At 36.7% G+C, this 23,973-nt stretch overlaps 1 protein-coding gene across 1 annotated transcript in view; it reads right to left on the bottom strand.

Annotated features, from left to right (window-relative positions):
• Nucleotides 1-23,973, bottom strand: part of LOC308640148 (collagen alpha-1(XIV) chain-like) — a gene marked incomplete at both ends in the record, with an annotated part of 95,303 nt that extends 71,330 nt beyond the window's left edge. The window contains 7 exons of the mRNA XM_081312160.1: nt 1,126-1,277; nt 6,916-7,077; nt 10,961-11,125; nt 12,928-13,047; nt 13,894-14,049; nt 23,548-23,582; nt 23,861-23,973. Coding sequence (XP_081168286.1) covers nt 1,126-1,277; nt 6,916-7,077; nt 10,961-11,125; nt 12,928-13,047; nt 13,894-14,049; nt 23,548-23,582; nt 23,861-23,973 — 903 coding nt within the window. The remainder of the gene's footprint in view (nt 1-1,125; nt 1,278-6,915; nt 7,078-10,960; nt 11,126-12,927; nt 13,048-13,893; nt 14,050-23,547; nt 23,583-23,860) is intronic.

Here is a 23,973-nt window from a genome sequence, read left to right as displayed (position 1 = left end):
TTGAAGAACAGTTTGAGAGTTTAAGGAATGAGAGTATGGGATATCTCACATGCAGAACTACAACCCAAAAGGCAAAAGTTTCCCCAGCAAGAAACATTTCATTGGCTATTTTATTATTTGTAACACATCCTCCTTACTCTTATGGCCACCAACTCTCCTTAAATTACCACATAAAGTGAAGCATCTTTTATGGAATGTGGCCAAAGTCATTTGTTAGTTCTTATCTAATGGAAATTGTGTCACTCCTGAGATAATCATTATCCTACTCATATCCACTACATAATAGGAGACAAATTATTTTTTTCCTTGGAAATTTAGAAAGCATCTGAAAGGTTTATTAGTCATGAAAAAGATAGAATGATTGGAAGCACTCTGGTTGTTTTTTTGTCCAAATGATTTACTTCTTATTTTTAATACTTGAAAGGAAAAAAAATTGCAAATCCTGCCATAACAATAATAATACAGAAGAAAATTATGAAACTTGCCGAGGTCAATCAGAGGTTAGAACAACAAAAGAAAATGGGGATTTCGCCATGTTTTAATTAATTCCCTGTGAACAGCAGTATCAAAAGTAGGGATTGGGAAGGACCCAATCATCTGGCAAAAGGTGCTCTCTTCTGTGTTGGCCAACCCCTGAAAAATGCTGGCCACAGCTGTTTTATTATGACTTTTTAATTGCACTGATCTCTACAAACGTTTAGGAAATTCCAAATCCTGGAGGACTTCTCCATCATATCACCTCATAATTTGAAACACAAAGACTTCACTAGGACAGAAATCTCATTACTCCCAAGTAGGAAAAAAATGAATGAATATCAAAAGAGGTGCTGGCCTGATAATTGGCCCCTAATAAGTTTTACTTTAGAACTCACTAGCTTTAAGAAGAAGAATAAGCTAAGTTAGATCAGTCCTGAGAGTTATTTGATGGAGGGATAAGAGAAGAAGATGGAACCACCATAATTCAGAGAGATGGGAGAACAATGTAGACACATGGAAATGTATTTCAAAGGATTCAAAATATTCGTGACGGAATCATCTTTCAGATATACATGGGTCTTGTTCTCATTATTATAGAAGACTTCAGAGAACTAAAAGTATAGCTTAAAAATACTGTTTCCTTCTTACCTCTTGTGGTTTTCCACCTCTGGTGGGATAATACACAACTCTGTATTTTTCCACTTTTCCTGGGGCATGAGTCCAGTTAACCATAAAGCTTCTGGCTGTGACTTCAGAAGTAATCAACTCCGTAGGTGGCCCAATGGTGGTGAGGGCTGAGGCTAAAGCAAAGAAATATATCAAATAAACCATTTTCCCAAAGTTATCCTTGTAAGCCTAACAAATTTCATTAGTCAGAAATGACTATTGCTTTTGTACTACCTCTTAGATTTTTTATCTCTAGATAAGTTGATGTAATTATTAATGTCTGCAATAGTTCAAACATTTTAGTATCCATTAGATACTATGCACAATGCTAGGTTCTGAGGGTACAAACTTAAATAAGACATACTCCTTGACTCCCAGGAATATTCTTAAAGACATTTAAGAGTATTATTAATGAACAATAAAAAAGAGCATTAATTGAGCATGTGTGCAATCTAAAGGTATCCTTCTGAGTTCTTCATAAGTATTATCTCATTTCATTCTGAGTAGTTACTAATATAATTCACATTTTGTAGGTGAGAAAACCAAGGCACAAGAAAGAATGAATTTGATGAAGGTCTCACTAGGAGTATGTCTCAAAGCTCAGATTGGTATCTGGGCTTCCTGGAGCATTTGGTTTGTAGAATAAGATGATACAGCCTCAATCATAAAGGCTTAAAGAAATGTCTGGTATAAAAACTTAAAAAGGGGCTGGGGATGTGGCTCAAGCGGTAGCGCGCTCGCCTGGCATGCATGCGGCCCGGGTTCGATCCTCAGCACCACACACCAACAAAGATGTTGTGTCCGCCGAGAACTAAAAAATAAATATTAAAAATTCGCTCTCTCTTTCTCTCCTCTCTCACTCTCTCTTAAAAAAAAACTTAAAAAGAAGAAAAAGCAACTAATATATACCAAATGCTTACTCTGAGTCAAAATATTAGGTAAGCTGGGATCTAAAGTAGTCTTACTCTGAAGCCCAGAGAAGTTTGTTCAGGATCCTAATGCTTAGATACCGAACTCAATCCTAAGAGATCTGGCCCAGAGAAAAGGGGATGACAGGCAAGAGAAGGACATGAGCCAAATAGAATCATGTCACATTCCTGTATACCACAGAGGCAGGAAACAAAACCAGACTCTTAAAATAAGACTTCAACATTGGCCCCTCTTCCAGATCACATAAGCCAGGTACAACCTGCAGACCAATGATATCATGATGGGCGAATGTTAAAAATCCATGATGAATTTGTTCCTGGGAAGACAAAGCAGATGTAATTTTCTCTATTCCTCCTTCTGAGTATAACTTAAAATTCTGAAAATTATATGAGAGACAAGCAGAAGAAGACACTGAAATTAAAGGAAAGGTAGGAAGCAGGGGGCAGGGAGATTGCAGGACTCAAGTGATATCCCCGGGGTGAGTTTCCTGCTTTCTTTTTTGCTCATATATTCCAGACATGGAACTAAAGTATCTAGCAACCCCAAAACATCAAAAGATAAAGACAAAAGAAAGATGTTGCAACAAAGCCTGCTTTCTCTAGTCAGAGGACCTGAAAAAGTCAGCTTCCCAAGACAGAAAATTTTTAGGCATTAACTAGTCCTGAAAACACTACAGAAAAAGCTGTGTCCACACCATCCATGACAGCAAAGACTAAACGGGGAGTCAGTGCTTCTACCCTTTCTTTGCTATAATCAACATCACCTCATCCCCGCACCCCAGTTAAGGTGGTCCATGGAGTAATAAATCCTTTCTACCACCCCCCTACCTGTGATATCAGTGGAGACCACATAAAGAGCCTGCCTCGTCTTCTAACCAGGGCCACCTCTTCACTCTGGGAGGGTGTCAGGGACGACCTAGTGGTGACTCAGAGCTTTCACCACTGTTCAGCAGTAAGGAGGTCACTTCCACAGCAGTGTTGATGGAAGCCACCCAGGGACAAATAATGAGGGACTCCTGCTCCTCTACTAGGGTGGCATTAGTGGAAGGCTAGTAAATAGCTTCTTCTTCTAAGATGTTAAAGGAGACCTAGTCAAGAACCTGGACTTCTACTCCTACCTAGCAAAAGTGAAGCAGTGCCCCTACCTCCCTTGCCAGAGCAGTACCAGAGGAAAACAGACAAATCAGAGTCCAGTCATCATAGGACAATTCAATGAACAATTACAAACAGCTGAAACACATGAAAAAATTAAAACTCTCAACAAAGAAATAGAAAATCTTAGTAAAAAGTAAATAATATGAAAAGGAACCAAGTTGAAATTTTGGAAATAAAAAAATGTAACAACCAACATTTTTATAAAAAGTTAATGAACTCAACAGCAGCATAAACTTGATTGATAGAATTACCTGATCTGAATAAGAGAAGAAAAGTAGACTTAAAAAATTAACAGAGCCTTAAAGAGATGTGGGACTATAATGAAATACCTACTCATATCAGATTCCCAAAGGAAAAGAGAATGAAGTCCGGGCTGAAAAAGCACTTGAAGAAATAAGGCATCTTCAAGGCCCCTAATTTGACAAATCACACAAACTATAGATTCAAGAAAATGAGTATATCACCCCCAAACAAGACAGACACACAGAAACTCATACTAAGATATACTATAATAAAACTTTGAAAAACTAAACTCAAAGAAAAAAAATCTTATAAGTAATGAGAGAGAAACGAGACCTTTCCTAGAAAAGGAGAACCATTTGAATGACAGATTTCTCATGAGAAGCCAGAAGGAAGAGGCACAACACTTTTCAAGTGTTGAGAGAAAAGAACTTTCCAACCAGACCTCTATATTGAGCAAAAATATCTGAAATTAGGGGAAAACCAAGGCATTCTCATATGGGGGAAATTTAAGAGAATTTATCACCAACAGACATATCCTTAAAGAAAGTTGTCTAAACAAAAAGAAAATTATTTAAAAAGAAGAAAACCTAGATCCTCACGATGAAAGTAAAAATACCAGAAAGTATAAAAATAAGGAAGTATGATACATTTTACTTCTCTTGGGTTTTCTAAATTATGTTTGATGGTTGAAGCAGAAAATATAAAATTTCCGATGTGGTTCTCTATATATACATAAATATTTAAGACAATTACATGATACACAGACATGGTGATAAAGGGACTTGAAAACAGGCAAGGTTTCTACACCTATACCATCAAAATAAGAAAGGAAACAGAAATTACTATAGTACCTTGAGACATCAAAGTAATAATAAGAGAATACTCTGAAGAACACACACATTAATCCTACAAGCCTGATGAAATGGATTAACTCTTTGAAAATCAGAAAATTTCTTCCTACAATTGAGAATCAGGCAAAGGTGTTTACTTACAACTGTTATATTCAATCAGTATGAGAAATTATAGCAAATGCAATAACACAAGAAAAGGAAATAAAATTTATAGAGATCAAAGGAAATAAAAATTATGGCAAATAAATTTCCATCTTTGCAGATGATATTATACATAGAAACTCTCTAAAATCTAGATAAAAACTTCTAGACTGCTTAACAAGTACAAATCAGAAGATCATAGCATAAAAAAATCAACTTTATTTCTCCTTATAATCAATGAACATGAGGACACTGAAATTAAAATACAATCAAAGGGGCTGGGGTTGTGGCTCAATTGGTAGAGCATTTGCCTTGCACATATGAGGCACTGGGTTCAATCCTCAGCACCACATAAAAACAAATAAATAAAATAAAGGAATTGTGTCTGTCTACAACTGAAAACAAAATTTAAAAATACAACCAAAATCACCCAAATAAAATTAAATACTTAAGTGGAATTCTAACAAAACCTGTATAGGATATAAGTATATGAGACACATAAGTCCTGAAAATTATAAGAAGCTGATGAAAGAAATCAAGAATGTCTAATAAAGAGACACAAATGTATTCATTGATTAGATGACTCAACAAGGTAAAAATGATTCTTCTCCCCATATAGATATTTGGTAATTGATATTTGATAATTGATTATTGATTTATTGTAATTCCTATCAAAATCTCAGTAAGATTTTTATAAGGATTATTCTAATAACTAATGGGAAGGCAAAGGAATCAGAAGAGTAAAAATGGTTTTTAAAAAGAATAATCAAGTAGGAGAACTCAATTCTACCCAATTTCAAGACTTACTATGTAGCAATAATAATTCAAGATGGTATTGGAAGAGGGTTAGACAAGTAGATTTAGTGCACCAGACCAGAGAACTCTGAAATAAACCCACATAAATTATTCCTACCTGATCTCTGACACAAAAAAAAATTATTCAACTTGAAAATGGACAAAAGACATGAAGAAACATTTTACCAATGAAAACAAATGAATTACAGTAGATGGGGTAGAGAGAGAAGAAGGGAGGGGAGGGCAGGGGGGATAGTAGGGGATAGGAAAGGTAGCAGAATACAACAATTACTAATAGGGCATTATGTAAAATTGTGGATGTGTAACCGACGTGACTCTGCAATCTGCATTTGGGGTAAAATTGGGGGTTCATAACCCACTTCAATCTAATGTATGAAGTATGATATGTCAAGAGCTTTGTAAAGTTGTGAACAACCAATAAAAAAAAATAAAAATAAATTGAATACTAAACTTAAAAAAAAAAAAAAGAAAACATACACATGAAGAAATAAGTATGTGAAAAGATGTTCTTTAGCCATGAGGGAAATGAAAATTAAAACCATAGTGTTGCATCTCTCCACACCTGTCAGAAGAGCTAAATTTCAAAAAGTAGTAGCAATAACAAATGTTGTGATGATGCACAGAAACTGGGTCACTTATATGCTGCTAGTGGGAGCAAAAAATGCTACAACTACTCTGGAAATAGTTTGGCAGTTTCTTAATGAAAACTAAACTAAATATGTTACTAGGAAATGATCCAACCATCATACTCCTGGGCATTATTCCAGAGAAACAAAAACTTATGTTCATTCGAGAAACCAACACACAAGTAAACAAACACAATGTGTTCATGGATTGGATGAGTCACAAACACATACACAAACATTCACAGCAGCTTTATTCACAGTAGCCAAAAGCTGGAAAGAATCCAGATATCCTTCAATGTGAGAACGATTAAACAAATTGTGACACATCCATACCAGGGAATATGACACTGCAATAAAAAGGAAAGGGTTGTTGACACATGTAACGACTTGGAGGAATTTCTGGGGAATTATTCTGCATGGGGAAAAAATGTGCCTAAAGATTATATATTGCATAATTTCACTCACATAATTTTTGAAATAAAAGAAAATTAGAGATGGGGAACAATTTGGGGGGAAAGAGTTTGGGAAGGATGTTAGGGTGGTTATAAATGGGTAACAGGAGCCACAGTTGCAGTGATGGAAATGTTCTGTACCCAGACTGTACCACCGCTTGTGATATGGGAGCTATAGTTTTTGTAAGATGCTACCATTGGGGGAAACTGGTAAAGAATGCACTCTCTGTGTAGTATTTTTTACAATTGGATATGAATGCACAATTATCACAAGACTTAAAGTTTAATTTTAAAAACATAATGGTAAAAAAAATTAATTTTAAAACCATGGTGTTCTAAATGGAACACTATGGAGAAAAAAGAAATCTAGTGGTCAAAGCAGCCCTCTATCAGCCCTACAACGTTTGTCACGATGCTCCTCGTCTACTCTGATGAGTTAGGACCAAAAGGAGCCTTAAGAACCTTGAAATTAGGAATAGTGAGGGTTTTTATAGTCCGGCATAGACTTTGTGCTTGATGACACTCACATCCCTGGGACTGTGCTCTGTCACCCACTTGCCTTTAATTTCCCAGTCCTGTTCTTCCACCCTGGAACACACGGTCCTCGTCAGGCTCTCCACCACCGTGTGCATCAGATCGAATTCGGCAACGTTGTACACATGCATGCTGTCCGGTTCCGAGGCGATTTCCTGCAGCTCGTTCAGGTCAGCGTTTTTCACCCCTGGCATGGAGCACAACAGGGACAATGGTGACCTTCATGTCTCATTGGAAAGAGCAACTGCAGGGGGCTTGGCTTGACCCAGGCTGTTCATTTTGATAAATAATGAAAATTTTTATTTTAAATTAAAACACGTGCATGCTGGGTGTGGTGTTGCACACCTGCAGTCCCTGCTATTCAGGAGGCTGAGGTGGAAAATTCTCTTGAGCCCAGGAGTTTGAGGCCAGCCTGGACAATGTAGGGAGTTCACATCTCAAAGGGATGGATGAGCCCATTGTGGTGGCACAGGCCTGTAATCCCAGTGACTCAAGAAGCTGAGACAGGAGGATCAGGAGTTCAAAGCCAACCTCAGCAAAAGCGAGGCGTTAAGCAACTCAATGAGACCCTGTCTCTAAATAAAATACAACTAGGGCTGGTTATATGACTCAGTGGTCAAGTGCCTCTGAGTTGGATCTCCAAAACTCCACTCCCCGCCATCCCTGCTTGCCAAAAAAAAAAAAAAAAAAAATCACATTTATCAAAGGAAATGAATGATTAAATAAATACATAATAAATATACACATGAAAAAAAATGAAAAATATAAATCTTCTATGTCATAACAGGAAATAATAGCTTTGATTCTCTAGAATGTATATAGAAAGAAAATAAACAAGAAAGGGCCAGAGTAAGAATATGGATTATTAACAAAATGAAAGCTATTATGTGCCTGTGTCCTGACAAATGGCAACTGGGACTCCTATCTCAGGTCCCGACTGGTTACACTTCCCGTGCTGATAGACTTGCAGGCTTAGAGTCGGTCGAAAGCATCTGCTACTTTAAAGAGACATATTTCATGTCAGATTGTTATTTAAAAGTCAGCTTCCGAAGCCTTTTTTAAAATGATTAGATAGTAATTTTGCTCAGTACATCCTAACAGGAAGATCATTTAATGAAACTAACCTCTGCTTTCATGAATACTGCAGAAGCAACAGTAATTAAACCAGGACTCTATACTATCAAAGCTTCTGGTTTAAATTTCTGTGAAATAAGGTTACTTAAATTGAGAGATATTCCTAAAATGAAAATCACATACATTTAAAATTATTATTATATAGGAGTGAGCCAAGGGAAAGCTTAGGGGGAATTTGTTTCTAGCATATTCAAAAACAACTTGCTGCCTAATAACAACTGAAATTTTCCTTGTGCAAAAAGGAAGTTCCAGTCCTTCCACAATATCTACTGTATTCCATTATCATAGGCCAAGCAAAATCCTGAGTCTCTGTAACATAGCAGGGCACAGAGAAGGGCAGAGAGCAGTGGACACTAACACTTGGAAGAATGTTTACTATGCCCACAGCTTTGAGTATTTAACATATATTAATGTGTAAATTAATATATGTAAAATACATATATTAATATGTATTTTATGTGAGGTTGGCATTATTGGTCCTGCCAACTTCCAGATGAATAAATATGCAGAGAGTTGAATTCACTTGCTCGAGATTACACAGCTAGTGAATGTACAGCTTGGATTTTATTATGCCACGCTCCATCTCAAAAGAGAATATGCTAAAATTGGTAAAGTTTTACCATTGCAATTAGAGGTAGAAAAGGAGAGGCCCAAGGTTAGGTTTTATGGGTATTAAGGTAGATTTGTCTTCCCCAAGCTTTAGCAGACAAGAAGGGTTTCTTTATAAATCTCTGTCATTTCAATCATCTGGAAGTATTAAAAGGAGGTAGTCGGAAAGCAAGGAAGAGAGATGACCTGGAGCAACATGAATTACTTCTTAGATGCCTGGCGGTGCCAAGTAACTTAGCTGTCAGTCTCGACATATTGAGTAACAAAGCATTAGTTGTCTCTGAACTTTTCTCTTTAGAAGGTTTTAAGATAATAAATACAGATGATTTCCAGGTAATTTCCAGAGGAAAAAAAATAGTACAAGTCATATCTGGATGAATTGACTTAAAAGTTTTGTTTAAAAACTCATCCATTCATTATTAACAAGAGAAGAGAATGGAAGGTAAACACACAAGCTAATCCCCCATGACTTTAAGTCTTCTGTAGAAATTTCCTTTATTGGATGAAGGGATAAGAAAATAAAAAATAAACCTCTGTGATGTTTTTTGCCTGGGGATTTATTCTACAATGCACATGTGATTCCATATTAATTGAGTGCACAACTGAAGCAATCAGCCACTGGTGCTTTCTCATGACACTCAGTTGAAACTGACAAGTTTGGACTCATAAGAATATTCTAAGAAACATATCCTGAAATTAATCAATCTTCCTTTCTGAATAAAATAGTTTGCCTTGCAACTTCATGGAAAAGAAAGAAAATGGTGATAGTGACTTTGAAGGAATTTATTGTGTAAGGATTTTGCTTTGCCAATCTTTGTGCCCCAGCACACACCACAATGCCTAAAACACAGTTGATAAGCAAATACTTCTTGAATAAAGCATTCCAAAATTCACATTTTGAGCAGCAAACCAATAATGGGTCAAAGGAATTTTTACTTTCATTGATAACTCTGAAAGATGTATTGTGTAACTTCAGAATGATAAATGTTAATGCCAAGAAAGTTTAAATTAAGTTCTTCATTTATTTTAAGGACTGAAGTTATCATATAGTTAAAAGTCACTTAGATTATTGTCCACTTAAGTTCCATAAGTGTGCTAGTAAATATGGCAAATATTTAACAGCCCTCTTTCTGCCCAGATTTGTGATGTTTTCCAATCACTGCAGTATAAACACGTAACTATGATTTATTTCAAACTATCCAAGTGAGGTCACAGGATACTGATGTAGGAAGAGATGTGCACAATTGGTTCTTGCAAACTGGTCTCAGCCGCTCCTGCAGACCACTGAGATACAACACTGCCTTCCCCTCCACAAAACACAAACACATTAAAGTAATAAACGTATAATTTACTGAAACAAAGTTGGAACACAATACATTCTTTTCCCCCTAGATATTTTTATTCTATGTTCTGTGAATGGCAAATATAACCATGCCAACTCTATAGGATAAGATGCCTCAATTATCTGCATAAAAATAATATGCTTCTCTTACATGTATCTTTCATGAGAATTTGGATTTTTAATACTAAGGGTAATATTGCTATTTTAGAAATCCTTGGGCCATCAAATCATTCCATAAGCATTTTCTGAACATTTATTTTGTGTTGAGCACTGGGTTAGGTGATAGGAATGAAGAAGATGCAATCTTCCCCCATAAGGAACCCATTGCTTAGAAATGCTATAGAGATAAGAAAAAGAGAGGAAAGAACACAGTTTCTACAACTTCTGCAGCTGTTCTTAGACTGTTCTTGGCTGGACACTAGTGAAAAACAGATACCAAACACAGTATGTCTGTCCTAATTGATATATAACTCCAAGTGGAATTCATTGCACAAATTAATGGGTTTCACATGACATTTCCATATTGAGGATATCGTGCTTTGGTCATATCTACACTCCCTTTTAAGGGGTTAGTTTCAAATCAGTATATCTAGAACTCCAGGCTTTTTTTAAATAGCTGCAGGACATTAATTCCTTGAAAATAATAAATTGGTTTTGCCCTAGACAATGAGAAAAGAGATAAACTGATCCTAAAGAGAATGTCCTAACTAATTAAAAGGTATCAGACATGCACCTGACCTTTTATGTCAATTCATGCTTTTCATGTGTTATGGTCAATATCCCATCTAGAGGTCCTGTCACTGTGCAGTACAGGACAGTTTGCAACACTCTCATTTTAAATGCAAGGAAGTTGGGATCTGAGAACAGCTGACTGTGAGAACCAGGACTAGAAAGCACTCGGGTGTATGGCTTTCCAGGAACTGACCCTTGCATTGCATAACAAATGAATCAGTGGGTGTCTCCATCCACAGCGGAAGAAACATACCTATAGCAAACAGTTCTACACCAGACTCATGAAGGTTTCTAGATGGCGGAATAATATCATCTTGAGATTTTCCATCTGTGATTAAGATGCCAATTTTGGAAACTCCAGTCCTTGATCCTGTTTCTGGTTTAAAGCTATTTTCAAAAATGTAGCTCAAAGCAAGACCTGGGAGGAAAACAAGGAAAAATCAACACAAAGCTACTGTCTCTAATCAAAAGCCTTCTGATTCTGAAAAATGTAACCACAAGATGCATAACTTACTGAGCTAAAAGAGGTTTATTAGATGTTGAATCTTCATTTTCAAAATGACCTTGTGCTTGACAGACCTGAAGAAAAACTAAAATCCATCAGAATAAAGGCAATAAAGTAATTGAATAGTGCATCTTTGAGATAGACTATTATATACTCTTAATTGAATGTACCGACATAGAATAATGCACTTCACTTATTCAAATGATAACAAAATACCTCTCCTATGTGTATCTTTCATGTGCATTTTGATTTTTAATACTAAGGGTACTGTTGCTATCTTAGAATTCCTTCAGTCTATCAAATTATTGCACAACAATTTGCTGGACGCTTGTTCTGTGTCGAGCACTAATGATAGGAATGAAAAATGAAAGTGACACCTGTCCTGCTGTTAGTCTACAGCTATGTTCAAAAATGTAGTTCAAAGCAAGAGCTGAGAGGAAAACGAGGAAAGATAAACAGAAATCAACCGTCCCAGTGGTTTCACCCCCAGATGAGAGGAATACATACGGAAGATTCCTGGCCTCTGCCTGCCACTGTGGGCTTTCACAATATTTTACTTCATAACTGTAGATGCAAAGACACTGAATTCATGGCAACAGATGCTAAAAGAGCTTACGATCAAGAAAAACAAACCTTTAAACTTATGATGAAACAATAACTCCCACACATTAGTGCCTGTCCAAAATATTATCACTACACTTTCAATTTTGTTCATGATGTTCTAAGACCCAAAAATTTCTCTCTCCTTTTCTTCCTTCCCCTCTTTTCCCACTCCTCTCTGCTCCAACCCCCCCCCCCCAAGTAATGGGAACATATCTAAAATCATAAAACTCCTACCTTAGACAAATTCCATTCACAAAGAAATAAGAAATAATGCAATACTGTTACAGAATTTGTGCTTAATAAACTTCCATTTTATTAACAAAAATTCTGCTACATTTTGCATCAAAATAGCAAAGAATTATCAAGATTTCAGTGGTTTACCAAAAAGTCAATAAGAGAATCTTCATTATGGAAGTTGAGTATCTATATCATGTGTTAGGCAATAACTTGTACTAGGGTTAAAATAAACAAGAACAGGGCTTGAGGTACATGCAGTTCCATGGTGCAGCACTCACCTAACATGCATGAGGCCCTGGGTTCAGTTCCAGCCCACAAAAAGTAATAATAATAATAATAATAATAATAATAATAATAATAATATAATTATAAACAACAAAACTACACAAACCCTTTGGATAATTATAATGTCAATATTATTATATGAATCATTTTTCAAAAATACTAATGAGCCAAAAATACATAAATATTTTCTTGATAACTACTGATTTCAGAATAAGGGCAAAAAAAAGTACCTTCTTTAAAAATAAGAGAGAAATTTGTTTTAATTTAAGTGTCAGGATGAATATACATGAAAAGAGGGGAAAAGGAAGGAAAATGAACTAATAAAGGCCAGCAGGCTGCTTGCCTGGGTGATTGCTTTATTTTCTTCTAGCCCAATCAACCCCTTACAGGGACATGAAGTTCCTACAGCAGAACAAATGAGAGGTCTGGGGTTTAACTCTTACCACTGAGTTCAAAGAGCTACCTAAGAATTACAGGTGCTTTTTGGTTAACAAATCAGTATGCTAAGTCTTTAAAAGTAGCCAAATATGGTAATACAACTATTCTTTGGAAAGAGATGTTGCTTAAAATGTGGACTGAGAGAAACATACCTGTTAGGGTATTCCCTCCCTTGTATGGAAGGTTCCGGACAGCTTCAATCACTTCATCTTTTGTGTTGAAGGCATTCAAGTGCCATTCTATTCTGGGGTCACCACTATACTGTGCAAGGCCTGGAAAAGATGAGAAATTCCACAAGCAATGATGTGTTGCTCAAGAATGTCACAGACCAGCCACTCAAGAAATCAGAAGGGGTGAGGGCCTAATTTTGTACAACATTTTCTTTTTCTTGGCTTGACTATAGACTTTCAAAAAGAATTCCTGACATCAATTAAAGAAATTAAGTTTACGTATGCAGTAGTAGAAGGAGGGTACAAATTTTCTAACCCTATAGAAGTTAGCACCTAATTAGGTATTTGACATTCAAAAGAAAAAAAATCCCTGGTCACATATGTAGATAAAAGGTCTAGAATTATTTGTTAATGTTCTATCTAAAAGGAATGATTTTCCTCAATTGCTATTTAAAAGTTAAATATAAGACTTTATATTATAAAAATATATTATTTTATTATTTATAATATTACTCAAAGATTTGTAATTTTTTGCTTTTAATCTTGGCTAGCATTAACTTAGCAAAGATTATCTTGTACAACAAAACTATTTCCATTTTTTTTCAACATTTCCCTGGATTCAGCTATCTTTTTTTTAAAAAAAATAAAAGCTGCTATGTGACAAAATCATAAATAGGCAATACCTTTAAAACTTTATTATTGTTATTAATAATATTTTGACTTTTCAGAAAATTAAAATGTATTCAATAATTAATTGAATGATATTGCCATAGCAAAAATTAGTTAGGAATAAATACTTATTGATCCAAATACTTATTGACCCAAACATGCACTTTAAGGAACATCAGTATAGTTGCTACTGTAATTCTAAATAAAAGGCAGTTTGTAGAGTTTTCCAGTGGTTTTATATTGATAGTTGACTACTATTGTCAGTAACAGGATATATACCAATTCGTGTCTTCTCTGAGCCCACATTGAATGCTGTAACCAGGTTTTCCAAGAAAAGCCGAACCAGTCTGAAGTTGAATCTTCCAATACTCCAAGAACCATCAACCAAGATCACAATATCAGCAATCGCTGGAGTTTCACAGAAAAATTTCACTTCTGTGAAGCAAAAACCAGAAAAGCACACACGTTAGTTACTGTTGGAACCTCTAAAAGACTTTCTTTTAATGTCTCTCAAATAACAGTGCTAAGGTTACAATAAAGTTCCCATTAAAGCAGTCATCTTTTTACAACCCTGCCCTTAGATGCATTCTTACTAGGAAAAAATTGTGGTAACGGTTGGCAGCAGAGTCAGTGTTCTGGAAATAGTTAGCAAAATACTGGCAGGTTCCTGCCAACCTGGCAACTCATCCTTCTGAGTGTTTTAGTGTCTGTACAAAATCATCCAACTTTGGGCTCTGGCCTGCAGATTCTTTCCAGGAAAGGTCTTAGCAACACCAGTGTAGGTCAGTCAGCCAAGATGGGAAGATGGCCAGGAAGCCAAAAGGTGGCTCTCCTAGTCTGGTAAGTCTATGCTGGAGGAAGTGATAGGAAAGAGAAATTTTCCCAAATTCAAGGAAAAGTCGAGGCCAAGCATTTAATCTAAGAAAGGTACACAGATCTCTGCTAAAGTAGAAAGTTTTCTGGAGAAAGAAAATTGTAATACAACCCAAGAATTTCTTCTAATTCAAAAAAAAAATTGTATATTGTCCATGCAAGATTCTCTCCTTGATAATTATCTAAGTAATTGACTTTCTTTTCTTGGCGGCAGGTACCAGGGATTGAACTCAGGGGCACTCAACCACTAAGCCATATCCCCAGCCCCATTTTATATTTCCTTTAGGTCTCACTGAGTTGCTTAGCCCATTGCTTTTGCTAAAGCTGGCTTTGAACTCGCAATCCTCCTGCCTCAGCCTCCGGAGCCTCTGGGATTACAGGCCTGCACCACCATGCCCAGCTAAGTAATTGACTTTTTAAATGGCTCTATGAGGACTCTAGATAATGATCCAGAAAAGGATGCCCAGTGACTGGAGTGGCATGACCGAAGCTTGACCACCAGAGAATGTCCCCCACCCACAGGAATCCTGGGAGATGAGAGTAACCGGCCATGTTTTTGCTATAAGGAGCAGGCTGCTTGACTAGCTGAAAACCACCACTTCTGTTCACAGACAGCCAGCATGAGGGAATACTCTTGAAGTGTTTTACAAATCCTTTAACACGTCATGGTATTTTTAGTGCCTTTAGGAGCATTGCATCATACTCTAGTCTGTGCTTCCAAAGGACTGCTTGACTCTGAGGCAATTTCATATTAAGAGAGGAGATAAAGCTGTGTGCGTGTGTGTGTGTGTGTGTGTGTGTGTGCATATGTGTTTATCCACTTTGTCTCTTGAAGGCGCAGAAAATCCCTACTTAGTTTGTTTCCTTGGTATATATCCAAAGGACTTAAAATCAGCATCCTACAGTGACATAGCCACATCAATGTTTATAACAGCTCAATTCACAATAACTGAGCTATGGAGCCAACATAAGGGCCCTTCAACAGATGAATGGATGAAGAAAATATGATATATATACACTATAGAATATTACTCAGCCATAAAAAATGACTTTATGAAATGTGCCAGTAAATAAATGGATCTGGAGACTGTTGTACTGAAATAAGCCAGTCTCCCAAAAACCAAAGGTCCAATGTATTCTCTGATATGTGGAAGCTAACCCACAATAAGGGTGGGGGCAGTGAAGCGCATTGGATGAGACAAAGGGGAATGAAGGGAAAGGAGGGAGGAAAGGAAAAAGAAAGACAGCGGAATGAATCTGACATAATTTTTCAATGTGCCTATATGAATACACCATAGTGAATCCCACCATTGTGTACATCCACAAAAATAGGGTCCTAATTAGAATAAGATACAGTCCATGCTCATATAATTAAATCAAAATGGATTGTACTGTCATAACTAAAAGAACCAATTAAAAAAAAACTTAGGGTTATACCCATTGGAAGATGGGCATTACTCTCAAATTTCAAACTTTAGTTGTTAAAAGGCATTGTTTACCATGTACATCCTGCTAACTAATTAAATTTGTAATATGAAAAAAAAAGATTTAAAATATAATTTATATATTGAAAACCAAAGCACAGGTGTGTTAAGAAACAAAACCAATATGTTTATAACCTAAAGAAAAATAGCTGAACTACTATGTTTGGCATTGGCAGCTTAATATGCCTTTGCACCTACCACACCACTTTGCCTTAAAGGGTCTCGGTTTTTTTTTTTCCAGAAATAAATATGCATGGAACATCTAGATACTTTTAACAGATGGTGGGGGGAATATATTTGCCAATGAAACACTCCAGTCTCCTATGGAGCTCAACAGTACACCTCACTCCAAAAGTTAATAGTTTATATTTTTTTGGCAATAAATTCCCATTTTTTTAATAGAAGAAAGCTACCAGCTTTGTGTTTGGGAGTCAGCCCTACTGTAACAAACCAAGAAAAGTCTAAAATGGAATACTGCCACGAATCATGGGATAAAAATTGATGTGGGTTTTGGACATAAGCAGGGAAAATTGAGGTCTGATTAAGCTTTAAGGACCCATTTCTCTAATTTTTTTTTTCTGGGGAAAGCCTACTCCCAAATGAAGAGTAGTTCTCTTCTAAAACTGCTAGAAATACTCACACAATTGTTAAGGAACAATGCAGAAAAGCTCTTAGAAAGAAACACTTTCTCTTTATGTGGAAGAGGAGTAAGAAAACTGGTATTTTATGTTTTGAAAAATTATCTCCATTAAGAATGCTCTGTTTATTGAGCACATTGAAGTCATAGTAACTTAGAGATATCAATAAGATCTAGTCCAAGTAAGGTATAAAATTAACTGACTATAAAACAAAAGATAACCTTAATAATATTAAAATTTTAAAAGTTGTTCATCAAAAACACCTTAAAATAAAAAAAAAAAGATAAGTTCAACTGGAAAAATGCCTGTGTAATATGTAAAACCAAAAAATAATTTATATTAAGAAACATAAACAGATTTTATAGAGAATAGAAAATATACATGGCCAATAAATGAATGTAGAGGGTTTTCAAGATGGCAGAATGGAGGTCATTTTCCTGGCTGCTCTGTGGTGTGAAACCCAGAAAGCAGATAGGCAGCCCCTCAGCAAGGTGGGTGAACAAAAATGGGGGTGGGGGTGGGGTTATACTGGAATTTAATACTGTATATTTAAAGCAGATTAGGGACTCAGGAGGTTAGGTATAATAAGGAAGAAATCCCCAGCGCTACAGCTGCCACTGCAGCCAGAGGCACGAGCCACAACAGTCCCTCTGTGAGCAAAGGGTAAGGATAAGGGAATTAAAGAAACCCATATTTTTAGGAGGCCTGAGGCATGTCTGGGCAAGGAGAGTTTAGAGATCAAAGACTGTCTGACTAAACTGAAAGGCACACTGAACACAATATCCTTGTGTGGGGGACAGGGAGAGCCCCATTTCTCCCACCTGCATGTGGAGGAGAGAGGAAGGAACTATTTTGAAAGCATAGCACAGTGGGCAGCAGCTGGGGGAGCCGATTCCTGGCAAACCGACAGACACATAGAATGTGCCTAAGTGACCAGGAGAAAATCAAACATGGAGAGAGGTTTACACAGGAGACAGTTGATCATATAAACCCATCTGGCTCTCCCCTCCCCCTCTAATCCTGCTGCCTTCAGGACCAGCTGGAAAAATACCTGTGTAATATGTTAAACCAAGAAAAAGAATTTATATTAAGAAACATGAACAGATTTTATAGAGAACAGAAAATATTCATGGTCAATAAACGAATGTAGAGGGTTTTCAAGATGGCAGAATAGAAAAATAGAAAAGCACCTGGCCAGGAATTTGAAAGGGCAGGGATGGAAGAGATTGAGTTTGGAGACTGAACCCACCTGAGACCAGAAAATGTGGGAGCTGCCAGTGATCCAGTGGACTAAGAATTGGCTCCTCCACCACATGAGTGGAACCAAGGGGTGATCTCTGGGATGCAATCTTCCAGTGTGCATTTGCAACTGCTGGGCCCTGGAGGTGTGTAGATTTAAAATCTCCAGACCAGCTGGGAATGGTAGTGCACACCTGTAATCCTAGCAGCTTAGGAGGCTGAGACGGGAGGATCACGAGTTCAAAACAAGCCTCAGCAATGGCAAGGCTTGCTAAGTAAAACTCAGTAAGACCCTGTATCTAAATAAAATACAAAATAGAGCTGAATGCAATATCCTTGTGTTCAAAGCGATGTAGCTCAGTGGTTGAATGCCTCTGAGTTCAATCCCTAGTACTTAAAAAAAAAAAAAAAACAACTCCAGACCAATTGGCAGTCAGCAAAGAGCCTGGAGTATATCTAAGCCGAAACCCTGCCTCCAGGAATTCTGCCTATAGGATAACCTTTCTTTTCTAACAAACCCCCACCCCCAGGGTAGAGCAAGCATCACACTCCAGACAACCTCACCTATCACTTCTAAGAGGGAAACTGAAAATCCTTTGAACTCCAACAGAGGTGATTCTTTAACTTTTCATCAAGATTTTTCCTCTTTTCTTTTCTCTGTTTAATTGACCTTAATGGTTCAGAGCCATTTATACATATTCACATTTATTTTATTATTATTATTATTTCTAGCATTTCTGAAGCCATTATTTTATGGATCATTTTTTATGAGGACTAGGAAGTTTGATACATATATTTCAGTTTTGCTTTGTAGTCTATTATTTTTATTTTTAATTTTAAAATGTTTAAATATATTTTTTGACTCACATATCTCTTTCCCTTGATTTTCTTTTTCTCTTTTCTGCTGTTAACACTCAATCTTTATTATTCTCTCTTTCACTCTTTCATTATTTTTTACTTATATCTTCTCTCCTCCTCCCTTATAATCATCACATCCTAACCACTTCTGTTCTCTCCCTGTCCAACATTCAAAACTGTAAACCCATTTGTAAATTCACTGTTTTTATTGTAGGCAATTGTTGGCATTTCCTTCTAAAGTTAAATATTGAACCAACCTTATCATTCAGCAATTCCACTGTTGAGTCTACAACAAGGGAAATTCTTTCACCCATACAATGGGAGATAAGTAGGTGGAATTTAATAGTAGCACTGTTCATAGTAGTAAAAAGCTGGAAACAACTCAAACCCATTAATATGAGAGAGGATCATTAATTATGGCATTGAATGGAAAGTAATATAACAGCAAAATTAAATGAGCTATTTCACTGAAATACAGCAGTAGGAAGGAATCTCAGCAACCTACTGCCATTTGGAAAATAGCAATATTTGGTGGTTGAAAAAAATGTAGGCACAAGAACATTACATTTAAATGTGATGGTAGACTTAGGTAAAAAGGACAGCAAGGGAACAGGAAAGAAAGGATCCAAGGTGGACTGCTTGGGTGAGAGGACCATGGATCTGGGGTAGTGCCAGCACCAGGTGGATAGATGTGGGTGGTAGTCAAGATCTGAGATCTTGAGGAGGAAGGGTGGGCTGCTTATTATGCCACACACACAAATATTCAAACTAACTAATTAAAAGAAAAGTGAAGTAATCCTACCTGGCTTGCAGAAGACATTATCTAGGAAAATACTTATGTCATATAATGCAAGCACCCAAAATATGTTTATGTCATATAATGCAAGCACCCAAAATCCTAAACGCAAGGTATAATTTCAGCATATTGTATTTGAAATTAAGACTGGTGCCCTGTTTCCTATTTTAAAGTCTAGCATCTGTTACATCAGCAGAAAGATGTTCTTTTCAAAGACTTTAGATGTCAAAATCTACTACTGTTTCTGTATTCCAAAGTATGGTTTTTCTACACACTCACAAGGGAACTATAAAAACTTTTTTCCCCAAAAGTCCTAAACCCAGGTTATTACTCTAAGATAAATCCAAACACAATGAAACCTAGTGGCTATTATCCGTTGTAACAAGCACAAAGGCAGCACATAGATCTTCAGGCGGGTGAGTGTGGGTGGACCTGCCCACAGACAAGTGTCACAATTGTCCTGTCAGCAGGTTTATCTTTGCCAGAGGCATCTAGACACTTCAAGTTTCCTAACCAAAGCTATTTAAAGAGCTTTAAAGCTGTTATGTTCAAGTTCTATGATTACACATCTCAAACATTATTCTAGCTGCTCTAGTAGATATTTTGAGAAATATACCCAAATTCTTGTCATGATAAAACAAGCCCGTTTCAAAACTGAAGACAAATACTATCACCTTCCACTGGCAAACACCTTATCCATCTCAATATTCATTAAGGGAAAGAGGCCAATCAAAAAGAAAATATGCAAGTGACTTAAAATGAATCAGATGGTAGGGGAAAAAATACATATGTCTGGGGGACTAGGTTAATATTGCATAATATAATTTATGTAGCAAAATATAATTTAAATTGCATTAATGAGGAATAAGTAATATACTCTTATTGTTAAAATAATATTCAGGGCTGGGGTTGTGACTCAGTGGTAGAGTGCTTGCCTAGCATGTGTGAGGCACTGTGTTCAATTATCAGCACTGCATAAAAATAAATAAATAAAACAAATGTCTTATCAGCAACTAAAAAAAAACCAATATTCAGTGATTCATTTTTAAATAAACTAAATCCTTTTTGCCCTCAATATTGTATGTACAGTTAAAACATAGAGAAATATTGTACACTTTGGATTTTTTCAATTTTTTTGACAAACATCCTAGTCAGTAAGTTTTTGCATACACCAAAAAGAAAAATAAAGTTAAGCAAAGGGATAAGGAGAATGACCCCTTGAATTATATTCTATTTCAGCTTTTGGCAGAACATGAACTTTATCAAAAACACAACTCTGAAAAAAAAAACAGAAAGAGTAAAAATATAGATATATGCTTTAACAGCTAAATGCAACACTCAATATATGAGGCAGACTGCAAATCTCACAGCTGTCTGATATCAGATAGAATCAAAAGGAACAACTGCACAAGTAGAAAAAGAACAGTTCTCAGTTCTGCACCTTCTAAAGCTGCAAGGTGAGGAAGCCTGGGAGAACTAACAGTTTCCTGCCATTCCATATCTGAAGGCTACATTCATCATTATATTAAATGGTGTGCCCTTCACATCAATCTGTTGATTTAATAGATAGTACTATGAGACAGGTACTATTATTATCAGTCCTGAAAAGTATGTCATATAAGAATTCTGTGATTTGCCCAAGGTGTCAGGTAGCTAAGTGGCAAAGCGTGGATTTGAACCCAGGTAACATGTCCCATATCTCATGAAGGCACTCTACAGCATATACACTTAGAAAGTGTGTGGGGGGGAACAGTTATGGTTGTGTACAACTATAACCCAGAGACTTGGGAGGCTGAGACAGGAGAATCGCAGTTTGAGCCCAGCCTCAGCAACATAGTGAGACCCTATCTCAAAATAAACAGAAGAGGCTAGGGATGTAGTTCAGTAGTAAGGTGCCCCTGGGTTTAATATTAGGAAGGAAGGAAGGAAGGAAGGAAGGAAGGAAGGAAGGGAGGGAGGGAGGGGGGAGCCTCTAATATAAAGCAGTGTCTCTATAGATAGGCTTGCCCTGCTGTGTCTGCAGCTAATATGTGCTGTCTACAAGCATCTCCAACTGTCTGTCCAGAACTGTTTTCTCCTTTAAAGGTATGCACTTGGTGCAAAAGTAGCCTGTAAAAAGTGGCTCTTACTGATAATTTCATACTAATTTAATTGTGTTATTAACATAATGAAAAATTCTAAATCTGTGTCTGTTAATTTGAGATTGTACAACTAATTTTCCAGATGAAATTTATATATATATATATATATATATATATATATATATATATATATATATATATATTTTAACTGTGTAGTACCAAGAGCACTGTTCTAGGGAACAAGGAACGTAAGGAATGTGACAAATTTCCTCTTACAGGCAGTTTAAATTCCCAGTAATATAAAATAACTATATTAAGACAACATACATTCAGATTGTTAAGGGGCCTATAAAAATAAACAAAATCTTATTATCTTATAAAGAGTAACTACATGTGAGGGTGGGGATGCCCTTTTAATGAAAATGGCATAAAATTACCAAATTAAAAGTCTTCCCTTTAAGCCACATTAGTTCTTTTGTCTTAATGGCATTTAGATTAAAGATCTAGTTTGGGTTTATGTAGAAATGATTGCAGTGTATTTATGGAGAAAAATATTCACCCATAGAAGTTAATAAAAATACAAAAAAATAAAAAGGACTACAGGAGTTACAGGACTTTTTCTGCCAGGTAAACTCTTACTCATCCTTCAAAACCCAGGTTACCCTTCACTACCTCCATGAATCTTTTCCCACTGCCCCCAGATGGGACTCTAAATACCCTCATTTCCTTCCTTGCATTTTTATATAGTTACTGTACTTGTTACAATGGAATATTGCATTTTGCAAATATTTCTATCTCCCTGACTAGACCTCGAACACTTTGAGAAGTAAGGAATTTTATGCATTACCTTTTTAGACCCTTTGGGCTGCTCAACTCTTGTCACATCATTGAATGTGAACTAAATTGAATTGTGTTCTTTAAAAAAATTATGTTTTCATGTAATTCATAATTTAAGCATTAAAGAAATGAACTATGATAGTTCAGTTAAATGTGGTGTCTCCTCCTGCCCTGCCAGGCAACTGCACTGGGAAAGTAGGCTACAGTTATTTAGAGATCAGGGAGGTTTTATCAGAGTTGCTTATCTTCTTTGATGTTTTCCCAATGCTAGTGGCTAAGCTGAATGAAAAGCAAAAGTGTGCTATTTTTACTCATACTGTCTTAATATACAGTCAGGAAACCTCATAATTATCTCACCACAACTAGTCTAGGATTCATTTAGTGGCTTTGAATTATTTTTTCTATGCCACTAGCAAATTATCTAGCAAGGCCATTCATTAATCAAGACATTTGAACAACAAAAAAAAAACTGTGGTTGCAGAACAATTTTTCACTTAAGTCTCCTGTGAGGTTGACTTCAAGTTTCCTAACCAAAAGCAAAAGAAAATCCCTAAGAATTTGGTGCAGTAGAACTCTTGGAAGCTCACTGTTACCAAGCCATGACTGGCTACAGACTTCTCACTGAAGAGACATTTTTTTAAAAAAAGAGTTAAGATCATTTTCTATTTGTCAAGAGCTCAAATTGTTCTAAGAGTTTTCTGATACATTGGCATATTCTGTTTCTCACAACATTCCCACAAAGAACCACTATTGTCCTCATTTTTTGGAAAATGAAACTGAGATTCAGAGAGGATCGGTGATGGACTCATTGGTTACTAGCCGAGCTAGGACAGGACACCAGGTCTTCTAAATGTTTGGTCCAATCTGCCTTTTCCAATGCACCATGCTTTCTTTACCACAGTTGTCCTCACAAGGCAGCATGAATGGTCACTGTCATATGAAATAACATTGGACTAGTGGATGTGGAGCCAGGGGCTCATTTCAGCTATACTTGGAGTTCATCTTCAACAAGGTGAGCTTGGTGCTCATTTAACCCAGTCTTGGTGGATATGTACCTTTCCAAGCATCTGTGATCCATGACTTATGCTAATGTGAAACAATTCTCCCCCAATATTCTCTTCCTTTACCTGCTTCTATTTTTCTTCCTAGAACTTCTTTCTTCCTAGAAATATACATGATGATTAAGCATGATGATTAAGTTCTTGTGTTGACTTGACTGGGCCACGGGTGCCTATGCATTTGACCAAACGTTATTCTGGATGTGTCAATAATGTGCTGTTTCTGGGTGAGCAGCAAAGCAGATTGCCTGCTCTGCTGTGGGAGCAACTCACAAACCCAGCTCAACAGGGCAAAAAGGATGGGTGAGAGGGCCAGAGCTGCTCCTACCTTGATCCTCGGGGGGGGGGGGGGAGATCAGTCTTCTCTTGCCTGCAGACCTACGTGTCAAGCCTGCTGGCTTTTGAACGGGAACTCGCAGTAACCTCTGTGTGCTGAAATGACACCTCGGCTCTCCCCTGGGCTTCCAGGTTGTGGCTGTGACTCCTCAGCTTCAT

The sequence above is a fragment of the Spermophilus citellus genome (assembly GCF_964194105.1).
Source record: "Spermophilus citellus genome assembly, contig: SCAFFOLD_149, whole genome shotgun sequence".
NCBI classification, from domain to species: domain Eukaryota; kingdom Metazoa; phylum Chordata; class Mammalia; order Rodentia; family Sciuridae; genus Spermophilus; species Spermophilus citellus.
This window is presented reverse-complemented; position numbering and strand designations above follow the sequence as displayed.